Here is a 16,429-nt window from a genome sequence, read left to right on the forward strand (position 1 = left end):
TCTTTTTTTTGTACCATTTAGAGATCACTGGCTAAGTGCCTGGTAACACTCCTGCATTACAGCTGAGTAGTAGTAAATGCATAAACATAATGGGAGGAGTACATATACTGTGCAGAAAATATGAAGAACTAGTTCACTATTCCTTTCAACCTAGGTTCCTGATTAGCTTTTAAAATGGGCCTGGGCAAAAGCCCACATCTCTACTGAGCTCAAGGCTTCAGAATGAACCTGGCAGCAGAGGGATGTCTTACTACAATCTACATCTTATCCTGAACCCTGTAACCTTACACTACCATAAAAATCACTTTTCAGTAACAGGATTGAAACCTTTTGTATAGTTTAAGGGTAAGATAAAGATGAGGAAGTAGAAATGTACATCTGGGTCATGAGTTAAGCATTTTTAAAATGGAGTGCTTAAATTCCCCCCCCCCCAAGAGCCTCATTCCATTCCTGCTTTTAAAATTATAGTTTTTTAGAGCTTTGGTGCCTGTTACCTACATGAAAAGTGGTAGTGGTTGAGTGTCTTTGGGCTATAGTCTTTAAATACCAGTTGTGTTCTGCTTACATAAACATTAAATACATAATCTACATGCCTGAATGCACAATAAAACACACTTTTTTCTTAAAATCAAGTCTCAGTATTGAATGAGAAAAGCAAGCACTGTTGGGGGAATAGCTCTTATTCCCAGCACTGCCACTTTCTACTCAGATAAAAGGGCAGTCTGCCCACTTAAGTGTTAAACCCCTTACAATAGCTGTAAACGCTCAAAGGTCACCCTAACTCCTGTACCAGCTCTGCCACATATGGCAACAGCTTCTATCCTAGTTCAGGCTTCCAAGTGAGACACCCCTCTGCCCAACAAGAAGCAACTATTTACAATTAAAGTGAATATAGAAGTATTTTATTGAACATTCAAACTTCATTAAGACATGTGCAATATGGCAAATTTTACTGGGTTTAACCCTAACTAAGACAATAGTATGATTGCTTGCTTGCTGGGGCTTAGCAACAGGGTCCAGATCACACTTACCACTAATTAAATACTTTATTGAATAAATACATATCAAACAAAAATGCATTTTAATGCTCTTATAAAAGTTTAGAGATTTTGAAAGGCCTTTCCAATTCAATCTAAAGTGTAAATACATACAATAAAGGAAGGTATGCTAGTTTAACATAATTGGCTGATTTTATACAGCACTTATATCTTTTAGTCCATAAGTAAATTATTAAATGATAAAGAACATCTAATACAACCACTTCTATGGAACTAGGAAATAAATTTCTAATAAAGAAAAAATTTACAGACCCCATGACTTTCCACCCAACCCCAACAGTCTAACCCTAAAGTGGATAAAGCCAATGGCTTTCCCCACAAGAGCTCACGACAAAAAGTCGCTTTGCTTATCAAAAATCTGTATTTCTGATCCGTTATGAGCATTGAGACAAGATTCAATATATCCCCAAAGAAAGAAGCACAATGCACGTTGTGAATCGCCTATTCAGCAACAGCGAGCACTGCATTCAAAAACCATCTCATCCCAGGGATTAAATGAGATCAGCCACATTCATTGGCATCTCCTCCACTGTAGTATTGTAGAAAGTCTCAATATCCCGCAGAATCCTCTTGTCCTCTTCAGTGACAAAATTTATAGCCACACCTTTCCTGCCAAAACGACCACCTCTGCCAATTCTGCACAAAACAAAGAAAACATTTACACACATGTTAACTAGTTTAACCCACTTAAATGCCAAAAATATGTAAGATCCATTCATTAACTGCTGTTCATTTATCTGCCAGTGGCCAGTTTATGCTGTATTTACAGGACTAGCTGCTAACCAAAGTCATGTCTGGTTAAGAAAAATTAGCAGTCAGCACCAACAGTACAGAAGGAGTGTCCATCCTATGGAGGTAGTAGAGCAGAAAAGGTTACTGTTTTGGCTGCAAAGTAAGATCTTTATTTAACGTTTGGTACTGTGGTATGAAGTCTCCCTCCCCTCCCTGTTAAATTTAAAACCCTGTACACCACATGCATCCAAATCCCAAGCATATGGCATATAAAGATGTTCTTTCAAAAAAAACTATTCCATACAAAAAAATATTCCATACATAATCCAATTATATCTAGTATCATGGAACAGCACACTTCAGCTTATGAATTTTAATTGAACATACTGTTTCCAGTGGGAAAACTTAGTTTAAGAACAGAAAAATCCAAGCTCAACTTTGTATAAGCACAAGTCAGTCACAAACACCATCACAATTTAGTTACAACCCACCATCAGTTCTACCTTCCTGTAGAGACTGCACAATAAAGCACCTATTCAGCAAGAGCTAAATACACAAAAATGGCTCACAAAACTTAGTGAATAATCATGACAAAAGAAATATATAAATACCGACTCGCTTTATTCAAACTGTGCCGCTTACGAATCCACGTCCTAAATTACGTCAACGCCGTTTCTGAGCACCATCTTGTGTCATCAACTGCTGCTATCGACTCCTGTATTTTTTTACATCAAGTAACAAAGTACAGTTTACTTAATTTAAGGACAGTCACTAAAAGCAGTTAACTAAACCTAGGGAAACAAAACTCAAATTGCTACCAGAAGACACACGCCACAGAGGAAAGAATCCCACTGCAGAAGGAGCCACCAAGAGCAAACAAGACACACAAAACATGAACACAATTCAACCGCTAGAAGTGAAGGCAATTCTACTATATACCTAGATTTGCTCAGAATTAGTCTAGTCACTGAGTATCATCAGCAAATGAAAATTAGCTATGACCTGCAGGTTTAGCTAACAACATTGCTTTCAAGATGCTAATAATGTTTTTTGGAATCATACTCCACAACATACATGACAAAAGTAGTTCAGCAGCTGGCAATTTCCCCATATCTCAGCAATGAATGATTAGCCATCACTGAACTAGTTGCACAGCTAAGTTTTCCCACTGCTTTTATTGTCTAAAAGTTCTGCTCCTCCCCCATTTCAGGATCACAACTGTCAAGTCAGTGCTTTTTTTTTTTTAAACAAAAAAATTTTCTGCTACTTTTTAGCAGTTACTTTATGAATGGATGTGTAACATTTTTGTTATTGAAAAGGACTAGAGGGAAAAAACAGGTGAGGTTCTGTGCTGATTTACATAGAAAAGAGTTACTTTCAGTTTAACATACCAGCTAGAAAAGGAGCAAACTAACCTGTGAATGTAGTTTTCACGATTGGTCGGCAGGTCATAATTTATAACCAATGAAACTTGCTGCACATCAATGCCACGAGCCTAAAAAACAATACAAAATCTTTAATAAAAGTCACAGGTTGTAGGTTAAATTATTTACTTCATGGTTTTGTTGACCACATGGTTAGTGATGAACTACAACTGTGTAGCCCATAGTGGAGCGTAGTCCTTACTCTTCCAAGAAGCTCCGAGTAGTTCAGGCTATGAGAACCTTCACTGCATTACGAAGCTTTTGGCACAGTATAGAAAGAAAACGTGTGGTGTAAGATTGATACTCACCAGCAAGTCAGTAGTGATCAAGACACGGCTTGATCCTGATCTAAATTCTCTCATGATAACATCTCGTTCCTTCTGGTCCATGTCACCATGCTGTAGAGTTTAAAAAAAAAAGTTCCTGTATTTCCAGTACTCCAGATTGGATTATCATTTAAAAGGAAACTGTCATGTATGAAACCCAGCGTCCCTACCTGCTGTGGGAGCAAGGCAGGTAGGGATAGAAGGAAGCAACTTTCTTTAAGCAGGGGGAACGATAATACAGCACCACACAGCTATATCATAACTTTTCCTGCTTTTCATTCAGTTAAGATTAGTTTTCAGTATACTTATCACATATCATAAGTTAAATGAAAATATCAATTCTCACCAGAGCGGAGACTGTGAAGTCCCTGGCATGCATTTTCTCTGTAAGCCAGTCTACTTTTCTCCTTGTATTCAGGAAAATAACAGCCTGTGTAATGGTCAGTGTTTCATACAAATCACATAGAGTATCCAGCTTCCACTCCTGAAAAAAGAAAAAAAAGATCAGAAAACAGGCTGCAGCTGACAACCCAGTACTTATTAAAAAAAATCCTAAACAAGGAGTAAGAACTCAAAAGCCACAACCAATGAACCAGTATTATGCACTTATAATCAGTATACCAAGAAAAACTGAGTAAGATATCAAGCAGAAGTTTCTGCATCAACTGTTGCACCAAATCTTAAGACACAGGACACCGGACATTAAGAAAGAGGTCCACCCTAGTCATTTTGGATCCAGTGCACAGTTTTTCTTCTTCTTGCGTGTACTCTACTAGCATTACCACAGAAACCAAAGCACAGCCTTGATTTCTGTAATTTTAGCACAGTGCTTTAACAAGAAGGTGGAAGAATTTAGTTTTCTGAGCTCATCCAACCAGAGTAAGTACAACTGATACCAACCTCTCTTTCAACATTAATATAGAATTGCTTGATACCCTCCAGAGTCAATTCTTCCTTCTTCACCAAAATGCGTATGGGATCTCTCATGAACTTTTTGGTCACTTCCAACACATCCATGGGCATTGTAGCTGATAGCAACACAACCTAAAATGCATACCCAATGTTAGCAACTACCATCTAGGATACCAACTTCAGATTTGCCACTCTGTCTGCAATCAGGAACATTGAGATTAACAAAATCAGTGAAAATGTAGTTACCTACATAAAACCACAGATCCTGACCTGCTGCAAGGCCAAGGTAGACAGAATCAGTACAGAACAATAGAGAATTCAGCACTTCTCAGCTACACTATAACTAAATCTGCACCCATATAAACAGTTCAACCAATTAAAATGTTTTTTTTTTACCTGGATGTTTGTGCTTAGCTTTTGAAAAATCTCATAAATTTGATCCTTAAATCCACGGCTCAACATTTCATCAGCTTCATCCAGAACAAACATTTTGATCCATTTAGGTGCTATTAAAACAAAAAAAATCCGTGAAGTTTAAAAATGCACTAAATACTCCTATTAGTAACTCTCCTTTAGGAATTAGTTATCCAGTACAACTTTCTACAATGGTAGCAAGTGCACCACTTTAGTCCTCTTACAAGGTGTGAAATTTATAAGCTAATAATTTTTAATCATGAGCAACTTTGTTACTGCAAGTAAAATTCAATTCAGTACTTACAAAGGTAGCGTCTGTTTAACATATCAAACACACGCCCTGGAGTTCCCACCACAATGTGCGGAGCCTCAGCTTGAAGTTTCTGCATTTCATTGCGAACATTTGTGCCACCAATACAAGCATGGCATGTTGCACCCATGTAGTCTCCAAGGGCCAGAATTACCTTCTGAATCTAAAATAAAAGCTTTCCATTAGTAGTAGTTCTTGGTACCATCAAGATTAAGCCCTGTATCACTGATGCTTATGGAGTTTGGACATGGACAGAGCAAAAGAAGATTATGCAGCCCTAATGCAGTTACACTGAAGACAAAGTTGCTACTGATTTTGTCCAACCACTTGTATTTAAACTGTTAACTAGCAAATTTAAATAAGAGAAAGTTTAAGTTACATTTTTGTCCTTACTAGTTGATATAGCTAAAAGAGTGACTACTTTGTATCTCCTATTAAGTTAATAAACACGACCTCCAGGCATGAACTCAGAAGTCTTCAACAGTCAACACTTGCATGTTAGGCACTTGCAAAAACAGTTCATATAGAACAAGTGCACTGCTATATGCCAGGCTTCAACACAAGTCTCATCTCACCAATGTCTTCAAAGTAGAAGGACTAAACATTCTGATCAGGTTTCTGCTCCACAGAGCTACTTTTTTTTTTTTTCCTTCCAAGAGTTCTTGCCTGTGTAATCTAGCATATTTTAGTTTTACCTTTAATGAGAATCTTCACTTACAGCACTAGCATCTCAGTATATTCTAGTCGAAAAAACCCAGCAAGCTGTAAACAATCAAACAAGCTGTATACGTTTTCTACTCCATTTTGAGTCCTGTTCTCTTTGAAGAATTTTCTTAATCTTTAAATCCAGTAAAGCTGGGTTTTCAGTTCATCCTAGAACTACAGTATCCTATAGCCTTGTTTAAGCACTTCCACTGAGTATAACAGAACATCAAGCCTTGGGAGAGTGAAGTAAACATGCAATATAACATTTGTCAGAAAAACATCACAAGTTACAAAAACAACGAACTGACCACATGCGCACTGCAGTTTTCATGTTGCACAACTGCACGCAAGTTCAAATAGCTTCCAAAAAGTACATTTTGTTTCCACTCAGAACACTGTGCTTGAATAACATATCTTGTATTTTGCCATTCTGCTGAAGATGCTCCTTCAGAACTATAAACAGCATAGCAGCTGGTACCTGCAACCCTGCCCCAGCATACCCTCCACATGCATCGCATCTGAACTTTTCAAGCAGGCAGAGAACTTGTGGGACAGAAGCCAGTATATTTCCCCCATTACTCAACACAAGAAGGGTTCTGAATGGATATTAGTTACAGCCCCTTAAGTAGTCTGTTAATTGTCCCACAGTTGTGAAACCTGAAACCTATGCAACACACAAGCAGCTTTTTTTTTTTTTTTTTAACTACACTATCAATACCTGTTGAGCCAGTTCTCTGGTAGGGGCCAATACTAGTGCTTGGGTCTCCTTGAGATCAATCTCCAACTGCTGCAGGATGGAAATAGCAAATGTGGCTGTCTTGCCAGTACCTGACTGAGCTTGAGCAATCACATCATACCCTAAAAAAAGTAGGATACACATTTACTGTTCCCACACAGGTCATTCATATTTAGTTTTTATTTTATTCCCTTTGAAATAAGTGATCAGCATTAAGAATTCTCTCCATTTCAGGTCAGTCCCGAAAGATGGTGTACCATCATGTCACTTGTTCAATAAGGATTAAAAATAGGTAACAGCACACACTAATAAAACAGTATAACCATTTTACAACATTTTCCTAATTATCTGATGTTGCTGTTAACAGCAAAGGAGTTGATTATATTTCATACCTTTGATACATGGAATAATAGCTCTCTGCTGAATAGCTGAAGGCTTCTCAAAACCATAAGCATAAATGCCCCTGAGAAGGGATTCTTTTAAATTCATATCATCAAAATTGTCAACAATCTCATTCCAATTGCTCTGTTAAAAAGAAAAAAAAAAAGTCAAATTATTACAACAATCACACTTATCTCCAGCAATGATTAAATTCTTAGGCCAGATCACACGTGCTCACCTCAATGACACCATCGGGGTCCATTCCCTCTGGGCCGCCATGGTCTCTGTCACCAAAAGAGAAGCAGCTGTTAACACAGTGGTGAGTAACATGGAAGGGAGCCGGCACTTTGGCTGCCAAAAAGCCATGTTGGCATCACACTGGAACCAGTGATAGATCATTCTAGCAGGTGCTTTGATATTTTGCCAGTGCAAGAACTCCTATGCTCTCTCCACTAGCATGGGTGCGACTAGCCCAACTCTTCAGCCAGCTTCAGTCACTATCGCAGCTCTCAACATGACACAAGATCAAAGCCTTCATTCCGCAGCGATGCTCACAGTGAATTTCCGACTGCAGAACACCCTCCCCCCAACAATATGGCACGATTCCCGAGGAACGCTAGTTCCTACAAAAACCTAGGAAACACGACAACGACTGCACGTCCCAGTGTACAGCGCCCCTCACCGAAGGCATCCGCCCGAGGCGGGGCTTCGCATGCTGGGGCCCGCAGTCCTGGCGAGGGGCAAGGAACCGGGCGCCATTGCGCACTGTAAGGCAGCTCCGCCGCAGCGCCCGGCGTGGGGGGGGGGGGAAGGGGGGGACGCGCGGCTCCGTCGCGGCGCCCCCCCGCCCCGGCCGCGTCAGAGCCGGGGAACTCTCGCGAGAGCTCCACCCCTGGGATTGCGCAAACCGGCTACGGCGAGCAGGCGGAGGAAGGCGCCGGGCGAACGCCCAGAGGGCCGCGCCCCTCCCCCCTCCGGCGGAAAATGGTCTCGCCCTCAGCCGGGCCCGCAACCCGGAGCGAACCAACGGCGGAACCGGGGGCGGGGGAAGGATCGCAGAGAAAAGAAAAAAAAACAGATTTCGGGGAAAAGCGCCTTTATGAGGCAGGCTTTTTAGACATAGCACAACGCGACAAGTAGAGTAAAACAAAAATAGCCCTTTTTCGGGGGGGGGGGGGGAGAAGAAGGAAGGAAGGGGAAGGGTACCAAGAAAATCATCAGCGAGAAAGCGAACCCGAGGAAAAGGAACGAAAGGCTCGCTGAACCCCTAAGAACGGGAGAAACGAGACTGAAACGTCTAGAACCGGGAGGGGCTGGGACGCCGGGCGCTGTCTAACCGCCCTCAGAGCCCCGGCTCACGCGCGCGGTCACCCGCCCCTGCCTTACCTCGCTTCTTTCCCTGCCCGACCGCCTTTTCCCAACTCACCGACCCACCCTACGAGACACACGGCCCAGGGCCGCAGCGCGCCGCGCCATACCTGCTATAATCCGCGGAGCCGCCTGACATGTTCCGATCACCAGCTCTGTCCTCAACTGAAAAGGCAAAGCCTCCGCGGCGCCCGCTTTATATACCCACCCTCTGCCGGACTTGTTTCGCTCTTCGATGCGCATGGATATGCATCTCACGCCGCAGGAAAAAAAAACACGAAAATCCCCCGTTTGAGGCCCCTCCCCAAGAGTTTCCCCTCGCCACAATTGTTGAGATCTTCTACAGGGGGCTCATAAGCCTCTCGAGGCCAAGAGGTGAGCCAGAGCCTGGGACTACTTTTAATCGCGGAAGGATATTGCAGCATTGACGACATGACTGAGCCTCGCTCCTTCCTCCTGCTCCGGCCCCCCCCCCCCCCCCGGCTCCTGCGCACGGGGTTTCCCACACGGCCCCTGCTGCAGCGCGGGGGCGGGGGGAGCGCGCCGGGGGCGGGAAGAGGGGGGCGCGGGGCAGGGTGGGCGCTGCCTCGGCGGCGTCTCCCCCGCCATGTCGTCAGTCTCCGCGCTGAGGGGCGATGGGGCACCCGGTGCCCTCGGGGCGGTGGAGCTGGTCCGCGGGTCGCCTTCCCCCCCCCCCCCGGCGGAGTCAAGCGCGGGCCGCAGCCTCCCCCCTCCCCCCCCTGCATTCCGGTGTGGGGGGCGGCGGGAGGCCGCGAGGTGACGGGAGGGAAGATGGTGGCGCCGGGGGCGGCAGGGCAGCAGCCCCCGCGGCTCCCCGCCGCCGCGGCCCGGCCCGCGCGAACACCGCGGCCCTGCGCCGAGACCGCCCCCGCGTGAGCGGGGAGAGCCGGGGCGCCTCATCCGCCTGGCTCCGAGGCGGCGGCTGACGGAACCATGCGGCTGGTTCCGGGGTGTTAAAGCGGAAAATTTCCAGGCGGGCCGGAGGCCTCTCGGGAGGGCTGGCGGGAGGGAGGGAGGCCGGGGGCTGGCGAGGGCCGGCGGGAGGCAGGGAGGGAGGGAGGGAGGGAGGGAGGGAGGCCGGGGGCTGGCGAGGGCCGGCGGGAGGCGGGGAGGGAGGGAGGGAGGCCGGGGGCTGGCGAGGCCGCTGCTCGCGCCGCGGCTCGCAGGGCAGCCGGGGAAGAGGCTGCCGAGGCTCGTTGCTTTCGTGCCTATTTAGAAAAAAAGTACGGATCCCCGTATTACGTTTACCGGGTTTTTACCATTCAACGGTGTTTCTTCAGCAGGCAAATAATTTGAATTGTAAGCGTTTTTTCTTCTCGTTTCGATGGGTTTGCGTGTGTCACTTCTGAAGTTGTTTCCATAGTGATTATATACGAACACACGGAGTCAATGCTTGAAAAACCCGACCTTTTAGGAATTATCTAGAATATCCGTAAAGAGAATCTTTGAGCTCTTCCTATGGTAGCGTCTGCTGGGCAATGTTATCTGTATAACATAGGGTTTATCACAGGATAACAGGATTTATCAACATCCGAACTGAGTGATGTAAACACAGCTCTTCTATTGATCCACCATAATGCTCCCACGTTTTTGTCCATGTTTGCTGGAAAATGCTGAGGATGCTTCTTGCTTGTATTTGTAATTTAGGGAGCCCCACAGCAATAACTAGAGGCCTTTTAAAATGGATGATAGCAGTTTACATGGAGCCATAAACCTCAGGTTGTAAAAGAAACAGGATGGACTGAAGAAAGGACCTGAACACAAGGTAGGGCAGGCACAGTTAGATTTTCTATTAAAAATGACGTCGGGTCCAGGTGGAAGAAATAATACTACTCAATATTTATTTTTGAATTACAAATCATGAACGCTTAGTAAGAAAGCATAGAATGCATATACGTTTTGTTTAAGTATTGCAATTAGGCCTTCATATATCTGCACACCTAAGTGGAAAAGATTTCTTGGCCTGTGGGAAGTTCAGGAAGGTAAACCATCATTTTCCACATACTTTAAGTGTATTTTTGAAAAAATATTCTCATCTCAGAATTAGGTGTCTAGCTTTTTTTTCCCCCCTGTACTACAGAAATTACTGTAATTTCAGACTACCTGTGTATTCAAACCACTTTGAAAGTTATATTTTGACAAAAGTAGCTTTTAAATTGCAAGATTATTAACAGTTTTGTTTAAGGATAATTATAAGATAAACTGTTGCTATTGCTCTAACTTGCTACAAGTCTCATTTTACTCCACTTGACCCCAACTGTGATCTCCAAACTTCATCCTGTTCCAAAAAAAGTCAAAAAATGTTTTTTGACTATTAACTTCAATCAAGGCAGGATTTTTTAAAGTTATTTTTATTATTTACTATTGTGGTAGTAGCATCTGGGAGTCCCTCAATCAGCTATCAGGATTTCTGTTCAGACATTAGGCGAATATAGAACCAAACAACGCTACCTGCCCACCAGAACTCATGATCCCTTGCCTTTATAGAGGAATTTGAAACCTTCAGATGTCTCTGAGGTTTTTGTTCATTTGTGATTTATTTGATGCTTGAATATACAGAGAAGTCTGTGGGTGTTTTGGTATCTCCTGTTTCATATGGTTGTATCAGAGTTTGGCAGAGTCTGGCAAATTTGATCAGAGGCAAAATGCCTTTGGCCATATTATTTGCTCTGGCTCATCATCATTTTAATCCACTATTAGAGACTGTAGTCAGATGTCTCTACTTGCCTAAAGTATTGCATGACTGGAACCATGAAATTAGGTTTTAAAAGACAAATCATCAGTTCCCATGTTAAAGAAACTCATGTGGATGTTCCACATCAAGAGATATGAGGAAAGGAATCCAGTCTTTCCTCCAGTGAAAGTCATTGACTTATTTCACCAAATTAAAAGAGAAAAGAGTTTGATTTCATTATCTTTAGATAAGCAAAGGGTTGGAGACGCTGAATCAGTCCTCTCTTTATGTGATGCGCTATAGCAAAATTTCAGGATTGTCATCCTGGTAATGACCATAACTATACCAGAGGAAAATTTGGGGACGTTTTATACTCTTAAAACCCTGTTTGTGAACAGTGTTTGAGAAATATATCTTTGGTTATAGCAGGGCAAACACACATTTTAATTTTGATCTCATATCTAGTTTGTGTATTCTTACAGACTGGAGGTAACCATGGTCTGCCTGGGATTATGTGTATTATGAACATGAAGCATCACACTGAGAGGTATCAAAACGTCACATTTTGTCACAGCGTCTTGGATTGATACAGGGATTTGTTATATCCTCCTAGCTTTAAATCTTAGTAAACTTTCTAGAGCTGTTTCAACTGAAAACTTGCTGCCCAAGGACCAGGTTCACGTTATCATCAGACAGAAGAGATCAAAAGTTACTAAATAATAGTTTTGTCTATGCTACCAATATTAGGATCCATGGCCACAATTATATGTGCACACTGTGTACTTCAATGGATGTTTTTACAGAAGACAATCTTGGTGAATCATGAGACCATTAGTGAGAGTGAACATAATTATACACTTATTAGCACGGGGTAGCAGATGGACTAGCTGGTTTAGCAGCTGGGTTTCCAGTCATTATTCACGCACACTGAAGTAAAGAATGATGTATCTACAGAAGAGAGTAGGAGCTGACACCTCCCAACACTGGGCTCAAGATGAGCAGTCCCTGCTCATCAATATTCTGGCAAAGGCGATGTTACTGTTTACATTAGGAAATTTCAGAAATCTCATTTCAGAAAACTTATACCATGAGTTAAATATACAGTGAAACCATCATGTACTTCACTGGAAACCTGAAAGATCCTGAGTTCCTCTCCTACATTTGCAAGTCCTGTGTTAGTGTACATACCATCTATTATTTGATTGCCACAACTAGCAAGGCAGAGAAATAATTGTAGACAGTCAGAGTTTATTCATGGTAGATCATGTTGAGAATCAACATGTCTTGTTAAGGTGTTGTTAGCAAGAAGTAGTGTTTTTCAATTCATCATTCCTAAAGGAACCTGCCTAAGCAAAGGCATGCTTCCTCGGACGTAGGAGTGAATAGCAAAGGATTCTGGAAAATCTCCAGGAGAAAAAAGGTTTGAATTCCAAGAGACTCATGCTTGTTATTTAAATACAGTCACAAGGCTTCATTATCTGCTAACTTAAGCTTTTTTGTCATTCTACTGAAATTATAATCTGAACAAACTAAATAATAGTAATCTGTAAGATGCAGTGACTTTAATGCACTGAGAAAGGCTTGCTTTGTATTCTTTAGTATCTTAGTGTAATTTAAAATCCACATTATGATGATTTTAGTACATCAGGCTGCTGGGTTTGTTTTGTTGTCCTTTTTCAAAGTTATTTTACAGCTCCGTTATGAGCTGAAAGATATTTCTACTCTTTGTAACTGTAGTCATACTTGTTTGTGTTGTAAAATCTCAATTATGTTCTCATCAAGTGAATGAACGTATCTCCAGACATGGAATTTTTTTCTCCTGGTAGAAGTTTTGTCTCACTGAATAGTCGTGCTTTAGGCCAATATGGAACATTTTCAAAAATGCTTAAATGATTTAGGAGCCAAGCGCTATGGAAAGCCAGTGGGATTTAGGCCACTTTAGTTAATTTAATTGTCCCATGTGCCCAATCTAGTCAAGCTATTCAGACTTCTGTGAAGGACATAGGTTGGATAGGAGCTTTTGCCTGCCAGCTGACTCGCTGGTTTAAAATGTGTGCGTGGTGGTTTGTGGCTTGTGCTCCTGTATTCCCTCATAGCTTCTGAGTACAAGTCTCCAAGGAGTGTTCTTCCTTCAGTTTTGCAAAATTTTGTTGCTTAGTGGAGCCTGGGATTCTCAGCTATGTCCCAGAGGGTCGAAAATTTTGAGAACTAAGGAAAGTTAAACATTTCTTATATTTATAGTAGACAGATATCATTTGATCCAGTGCCTTTTGAACTCATGAGAAATTTCCTGTTCGCTTCAGTCAGCATTAGGCTGGGCTGCTAATAAAAAAAGTAATATTAAGTTAGAAAATGAGTATTTCCTTTCTTAAAGGAAGTATGTAAATTACTGCTAATTCTTCAAATAACTACTAAATAAGAAACCTGTCAAAGGGGATCATTTATGGTGGTCTTATAATTTTAGTAACTATTCAGGTAATAGGAAGAATGTTGGCACCGTAAAATCCCAAGCTAAGTACTTGAAATAGAAAAATATTTTTCGTTCTATGATTTTCTGTAGTTAGACATTCAATCCTCTGCATGCTATAAAAGTCGATGGTCATAGTTTGAAGTCTTGAATATTCTCCTTGACTGAGAGGTTATATTCTTACAGTTACTAAGGTCTGTAGTTGGGCCCAGGGCACGGAGTCAGCTTAGCTCTGTTCTCTGTTACAGACTTCCAATGTGACCACAGTAATGTAATTTTAGCACTAAAGCTGCACAGATGATATCAATTGAACTCTTGCCATTGATTTTTGTTGGAATAAAATCAAAACTTTGTCTGCACTTCAGTATTCTCCTCTGTAAAGTGAGGGGTAATAGTATTTGCCTCAGAGGTTATGTGTGGGCAAATGTTTGAAAAACGTTGAGCTCTGTAATGGGAGGAGGCTTAGAAAGTCTTTGATAGAAGTTGTATGCATACTTTCAGGGCAGAGTTTGTTCTTTCTGTTGCAAGAGTAAAGAAAGCTAGAGAGATTAAGCAGGTGGCAGCTGCTGATAACATCCTGAAAGAGTACTGTAGTTGCATTTATTTTTCAAGTCAATTGGGAGACTTCTACGTTACCATGAAATGCTGCATGTCATGTATTTCTGTTGGACGCAGTGTGCAAAAAACTTTTTTTTTTTTTTTTCCAATTCTGAGAAAAAGTAATTTGAGCATGTGCATTCTTTTGAAAAAAGTAGTCATTGACATGTTTTTCCTTCTGGTATTGGTTAACCATCAATATAATTTATTTATTTTCATGATTGTTCAATTTGGAATCCACTGATGATATTTGAGATTTTTAATTGCTGTGCTGATTTCAGTTGCTTCATTTTTGGGACAGCCACTATAGGCTGACCTATTCTCTATGTTTATTTTCGAGAACCTTTCCTCACTGATAAAAGAGATGTGTTGTTTATGTTTTTATGAGGGGGAACTAATGCACGTGAACCAAACAAAGATGAAAACACCAAAGAGACAAAATAATTCTTTGTTTTGATATGAGTATGTTCACAGGATCAGGGTTATGGTAATATGAAAATCTCTAGTGTTTATTGTAGATATGCCTACCTTGATAGGTATTCATGCACTCTGTATCCTGGCTTATGAGACCAAGGCATCTGACTCTGTCCTTTCCCATCCAAATTGTTTTTTTTTAAATATCAAACCAGGCACAGCATGCTTTTTGGAATTCATGTACCATGGTATGAGTTATGAGGGCCCATCTCAGATTAGTGACAACAAAATGGCTAAGTTTTATCAACTGATACAGGATTGCACAGAAAGCTTAGGTACGAGTGTCTTGCCAGGCTTTTATTGTCAGAATGTTTAAAACAAGTACTTCTCTAAACAGCAAGATTAAGATATCACAAAAATTACTTCGTTGTTCTTTAGCAGAAGACCTTTTCTCCCCATGTCCAGCCCTCTATGTGAGCAAATTTAACTGAAGTCTCTGTCTCCTTCTTTAGCAGAATATTTTAACACCCGAAACAGAGTATTTTGCAGTTTATAGAACTTGTTCCAACATGTAAATGTTAACAATAAAGGTAAATACTTTGTCATTAATAAAGTAAACTATGTAGACAGAGGTGTTGCCTCTAGGTAAACCTTAACTTCTACAAAATGGAAGTTTTCTGTTGAGCTTAAGTTTGATAAGAAAATGGAATCTGGTCATTTCTGCAGGCAACTGTAGTTCAGACTCTTTGAGTTTTGTTTCTGTCATGGTACTGGCTCAGTATGAGATGGTAGACAGTGGTTTGAGTTTTGTGCCCTAGTGTCACCTGCCTGTCAAAATGGGAATTATGATCTCCTGTTCTAGCAGGATCTCCTAGACTGGAAACTGTTCAGGGCCGGCACTGACAGCCGTGCGCGCTGCGCTTCAGGCTGCAGCGGTCAGTGCCGCGTGGGGAGCTGAGGCCCTACCTGGGTAAATGTTAGAAAGTTAATCGAGGGAAACACTGGGACCTGTTTAATCAATGATTTCTTTTAAATCCTGTTCAGATTTTTTTTTGGGGGGGGGGGGGATGAAAAATAATATTTAAGGCTTTTCTCTTTTGCAGTGTTAAAGACACGTTAGTGTCGTGATTGGGTCTGAAATGCCTGCTCCTGAGGTTGAGGCTGCCAAGCGGGCTGCCAAGGAGTTACGTTGTAACTTTTCTGCTCTGCTCTTTGTGGTTTGTTTTTAGTGTTAGAGGGCCTCTGTAGGCCAGTCCTTCTTCCCAATCCTTTGTGCTCTAAGCCGTCCCAGAATGCCATTATATATTATTTTGTGTGCTGAATGTCTAAGACCAGATGAGACAAAAATGAATATATAAGGTGCAAGATAGGAAATCCATTCTTTTCCTTTCAGGTTGTGCCCAGGAATATCTGCCCAGATTTTCCCGGAGTCCATTGACGCCAAGGACAGACGTTCACTAATGCAAGCAGTGACAGCATGCAGGTGATCACATTATTTTAGCCAGAAGTAAATGTGGCATTGCTTGTGCTAATCCAGGGCCTGCACTTTAACACGTCATGTCACAGCAATTGGCAGTAACCAGAAACCTTTGCTGATTACACAGCAGGAGCCAGAAGTGAGAATTCACATTGAATTACAGAAATATATTGATTAATTTATTTCATGCATGTCTTGAAAATAATTAATTTATAATATATTGGCATTTTTGCAATCAATAATAAAATAAATGTACCTCTATTCAAAGTAGTTTTCTCTTGTGTTAGCTAGTTTTATTTAAGAGTTTCTGATAATACGTTTCTGAATCTTATGCAGTGATTTGCTATTGTATTCTGCATTTATTCATAGCCCATTCTTCTGATTAATTTTAAAGTAGAAAAGTCAGGGAGATC

General features: G+C 41.6%; 2 protein-coding genes and 3 non-coding genes across 16 annotated transcripts in view; 1 reads left to right on the top strand and 4 right to left on the bottom strand.

Moving 5' to 3' along the window:
* Window positions 1–880: 880 nt before the first annotated feature.
* On the bottom strand, window positions 881–8,544 carry EIF4A2 (eukaryotic translation initiation factor 4A2). Of its 4 annotated transcripts, none has more exons than XR_010885008.1 (12): window positions 8,477–8,544; window positions 7,237–7,282; window positions 7,010–7,142; window positions 6,600–6,739; window positions 5,171–5,339; window positions 4,849–4,958; window positions 4,441–4,584; window positions 3,887–4,024; window positions 3,523–3,612; window positions 3,206–3,285; window positions 2,406–2,505; window positions 1,608–1,694 (listed from the first exon to the last, which is right to left on the bottom strand). XR_010885008.1 is itself a non-coding variant. In XM_013939758.2 (11 exons), exons 1-11 carry the CDS (start codon window positions 8,503–8,505, stop codon window positions 1,550–1,552), a joined length of 1,224 nt encoding a protein of 407 aa, XP_013795212.1. In that variant the 5' UTR covers window positions 8,506–8,544; the 3' UTR covers window positions 881–1,549. The 4 variants fall into 4 exon arrangements, 1 of the variants encoding a protein (XP_013795212.1); XR_010885009.1 differs by having other exon boundaries at window positions 1,609–1,694; window positions 2,402–2,505; XR_010885010.1 differs by having other exon boundaries at window positions 1,610–1,694; window positions 2,410–2,505.
* Window positions 3,687–3,814, bottom strand: LOC136992785 (small nucleolar RNA SNORA63). Its single transcript, XR_010885215.1, has one exon. It is a non-coding gene; the product is annotated as a small nucleolar RNA SNORA63 (small nucleolar RNA).
* Window positions 4,204–4,384, bottom strand: LOC136992793 (small nucleolar RNA SNORA81). The gene has a single exon (XR_010885223.1). It is a non-coding gene; the product is annotated as a small nucleolar RNA SNORA81 (small nucleolar RNA).
* LOC136992795 (small nucleolar RNA SNORD2) lies at window positions 6,818–6,887 on the bottom strand. Its single transcript, XR_010885225.1, has one exon. It is a non-coding gene; the product is annotated as a small nucleolar RNA SNORD2 (small nucleolar RNA).
* A 90-nt stretch (window positions 8,545–8,634) lies between the features above and the next one.
* The window catches only part of SENP5 (SUMO specific peptidase 5), a 166,967-nt gene continuing 159,172 nt past the window's right edge, over window positions 8,635–16,429 (top strand). The window contains exons 1-4 of one of the 9 annotated variants that reach the window (XM_067301668.1): window positions 9,579–9,686; window positions 10,035–10,152; window positions 11,544–11,608; window positions 15,933–16,022. The gene's annotated coding sequence lies outside the window, so the exon portion shown is untranslated. Of the gene's footprint in view, window positions 8,742–9,553; window positions 9,687–9,789; window positions 10,153–11,543; window positions 11,609–14,901; window positions 15,510–15,642; window positions 16,023–16,429 lie in introns of those variants that run through there. The other 8 variants (XM_067301669.1, XM_067301670.1, XM_067301672.1 and 5 more) reach the window with 8 other exon arrangements.

This window comes from Apteryx mantelli, chromosome 9 (assembly GCF_036417845.1).
Source record: "Apteryx mantelli isolate bAptMan1 chromosome 9, bAptMan1.hap1, whole genome shotgun sequence".
Taxonomy (NCBI): Eukaryota; Metazoa; Chordata; class Aves; order Apterygiformes; family Apterygidae; genus Apteryx; species Apteryx mantelli.

What these genes read in the sequence shown, in the direction of transcription:
- EIF4A2 (XM_013939758.2), bottom strand. Translation starts at nt 8,505, where the DNA reads ATGTCAGGCGGCTCCGCGGATTATAGCAG. An exon ending in ACCCCGATGGTGTCATTGAG is followed by an intron (nt 7,143 to 7,236) that starts GTGAGCACGTGT and finishes TCTTTTTAACAG; the next exon opens with AGCAATTGGAATGAGATTGT. An exon ending in ACTTCACAGTCTCCGCTCTG is followed by an intron (nt 3,613 to 3,886) that starts GTGAGAATTGAT and finishes TAAACTCTACAG; the next exon opens with CATGGTGACATGGACCAGAA.